Consider the following 2008-nt stretch of genomic DNA (forward strand, 5'->3'; position numbering starts at 1 on the left):
GGATTGAGTTTCCTATTGTTCCTTGGACTATGAGCCAGGAGGGGCTGAGCGGGGGTGTCCCATGGCTAAGAGAGCCGGTACCGGGGCCTGGAGCTCTGCACGGGAGCAGCACGTGCTGGGGCTGGGCAGGCAGTGGCACGGTGTCTGCAGGGTCTCGCTGTCTCTCACAGGAGCTTTGCAGTGCTCTGGAGCAGGACCATGCAAAGCTACAGATGGAGAGGGAAGATGTAGAGCAAAGGACACAAAAGCTGAAGAAAGAGGGAGAGCTGCTTCTTAAAAATCTTGAGCGACAAATGTCTTTAAAGAGAGATGAAGAGAAATCCTGCCAGGTTGGTGGTCAGGGGACTTGTCTTGGGCTTGGAAAGGTGGCAGTGGGTGGTGGGACTGCATCGCTTGGCTCACTGCTCTGAGATAACCTTGCTCTGGACACGGTGGAGGTTTCACAGGATGTCACATCAGGCCTGTTCCGAGAAGTGAGCTAGTGCCGTGGTGGTGGAGGAAGGGCTGTTATCAAAAACATGGGAGCCAGGGCAGGGCTGCCGGCAGTCCAGAGCAGAAGAACAGCGTGGGTGGAGCTGTGTCCAAGAGCAGTGCTGTGCTTATATCGCACAGTGTGTCGGGGCCCCTCAGGTGCTGGTGGTTCCCTTGCTGCCCCCTCCTTCTTCCCTTCCAGGCCAACATTTTTTTAGCAAAGGAGGAGCAGAACAGACTGAGGCAGGAGAAGCAGGTGCTGAAAAAGAAACTGGAAGAAGTGAGGAAGAAGGTTGTCTGGGAGGATCCGGTGATGGTAACAGCGTGTGTGGGCAGTCGGGTCCGTTGGCAAGGGGCACCAGCCTGGCTGGAGGGGCTGCAGGCAAATGCAGCTGGGCACTGGGTGATGACTGGCACAGCTCCTGCAAACTCTGCCAGAGCCAGAAGCTGGTCATGGCTTTGGGACTCTGGGCAAAACCAGACCCTAGGAGAGACTCTGCTGAGGCTCTCTAGCTGTTTATTTTGAGCCATGAGCTTGTTTCTAGCCCTATGTGGGGTCCAATCTCCTCCAGATGCTGCCTGCCTTGCCAGAGAGGAAAATGGTGTTTAAAGGTCTTGTGACAAACAAGGAGGATATGAACAAGCTGATGCTCACCCCACTGATCCACTACCCTCTGCCAGGGGGCTCAGCTCTCATCACCTTTGAGAAGGCCGAGGGTAAGAGCGAGAAGAGCCCTGCCACAGCCAGGTGTCCTGGTCGATTTGCTTTGGGGCCTGCCCAGCATCCCCTCCCTGGGCCACAGCCTGGAGATGTTTCCTCTGCCAGCATTGTGTGGGGTTATGCCCCCTCCCCAAAGGCTTCGCTGCCCCATGTCCTGCCCCACGGTGTGCTCAGAGCCGGTGGTCAATCCCCTGTGCTGGGGCTACTCCCTGCTTGCAGTGGCCCAGAGGATCATAGAGGTGAAGGAGCACGTGGTGGAGCTGAGCTGTGGGGACGAGCTGGAGGAGATTGACCGGTGCCAAATGCGAGTGCAGGCAGCGCCAGTGGACATCCTGCTGCCATCTGCCCTGGAGGTAGGTCCTGAAGTTCTGCTGCCCCCCGCATTGTGGGAGAGCCGCAGAGCTGCCCTGGGCACGCACCAGCTTTGCGGTGCCCTCTCTGCCACTCCCTGAGCTTGCTTCTGCCAGGTCACTGGTACCAGCCCAGCTCAGCGTGTTAGTGCTGCAGTTCTACACTGCTCCCCGGAGCCCAGGGGCCAGCCCTGCCCTGGCACTGACCCGCCTGTGCCACACAACCCCTGCCCGGTCTTTTCCCCGCCTGTGCCACACACAGATCGGGCTGACTCGCAGCAGCAGGAGTATCCTCCTGTCTGACCTGCCCAGCCTGGGCATCCCCGAGGAGGGACTGCTGGACAAGCTGGAGATCTTCTTCAGCAAGACGAAGAATGGGGGCGGCGAGGTGGAGAGCAGGGAGTTCCTGGACAACACTGGCCAGGTGGTGCTGACCTTTGTGCAGGACGGAGGTGCGTGTGTTGTG

At 58.8% G+C, this 2008-nt stretch overlaps 1 protein-coding gene across 1 annotated transcript; it reads left to right on the forward strand.

Moving 5' to 3' along the window:
* Positions 1-170: 170 nt before the first annotated feature.
* On the forward strand, positions 171-1994 carry LOC104519676 (interferon-induced 35 kDa protein; the record flags this gene model as incomplete). Its single annotated transcript, XM_010167793.1, has 5 exons — positions 171-329; positions 674-787; positions 1044-1188; positions 1412-1545; positions 1805-1994. Coding segments are annotated over 5 exons (742 nt in total), but the record flags the coding sequence as incomplete, so codon positions are not given.
* Positions 1995-2008: the final 14 nt, after the last annotated feature.

Source organism: Antrostomus carolinensis, unplaced genomic scaffold (genome assembly GCF_000700745.2).
Source record: "Antrostomus carolinensis isolate BGI_N321 unplaced genomic scaffold, ASM70074v2 scaffold34115, whole genome shotgun sequence".
NCBI classification, from domain to species: domain Eukaryota; kingdom Metazoa; phylum Chordata; class Aves; order Caprimulgiformes; family Caprimulgidae; genus Antrostomus; species Antrostomus carolinensis.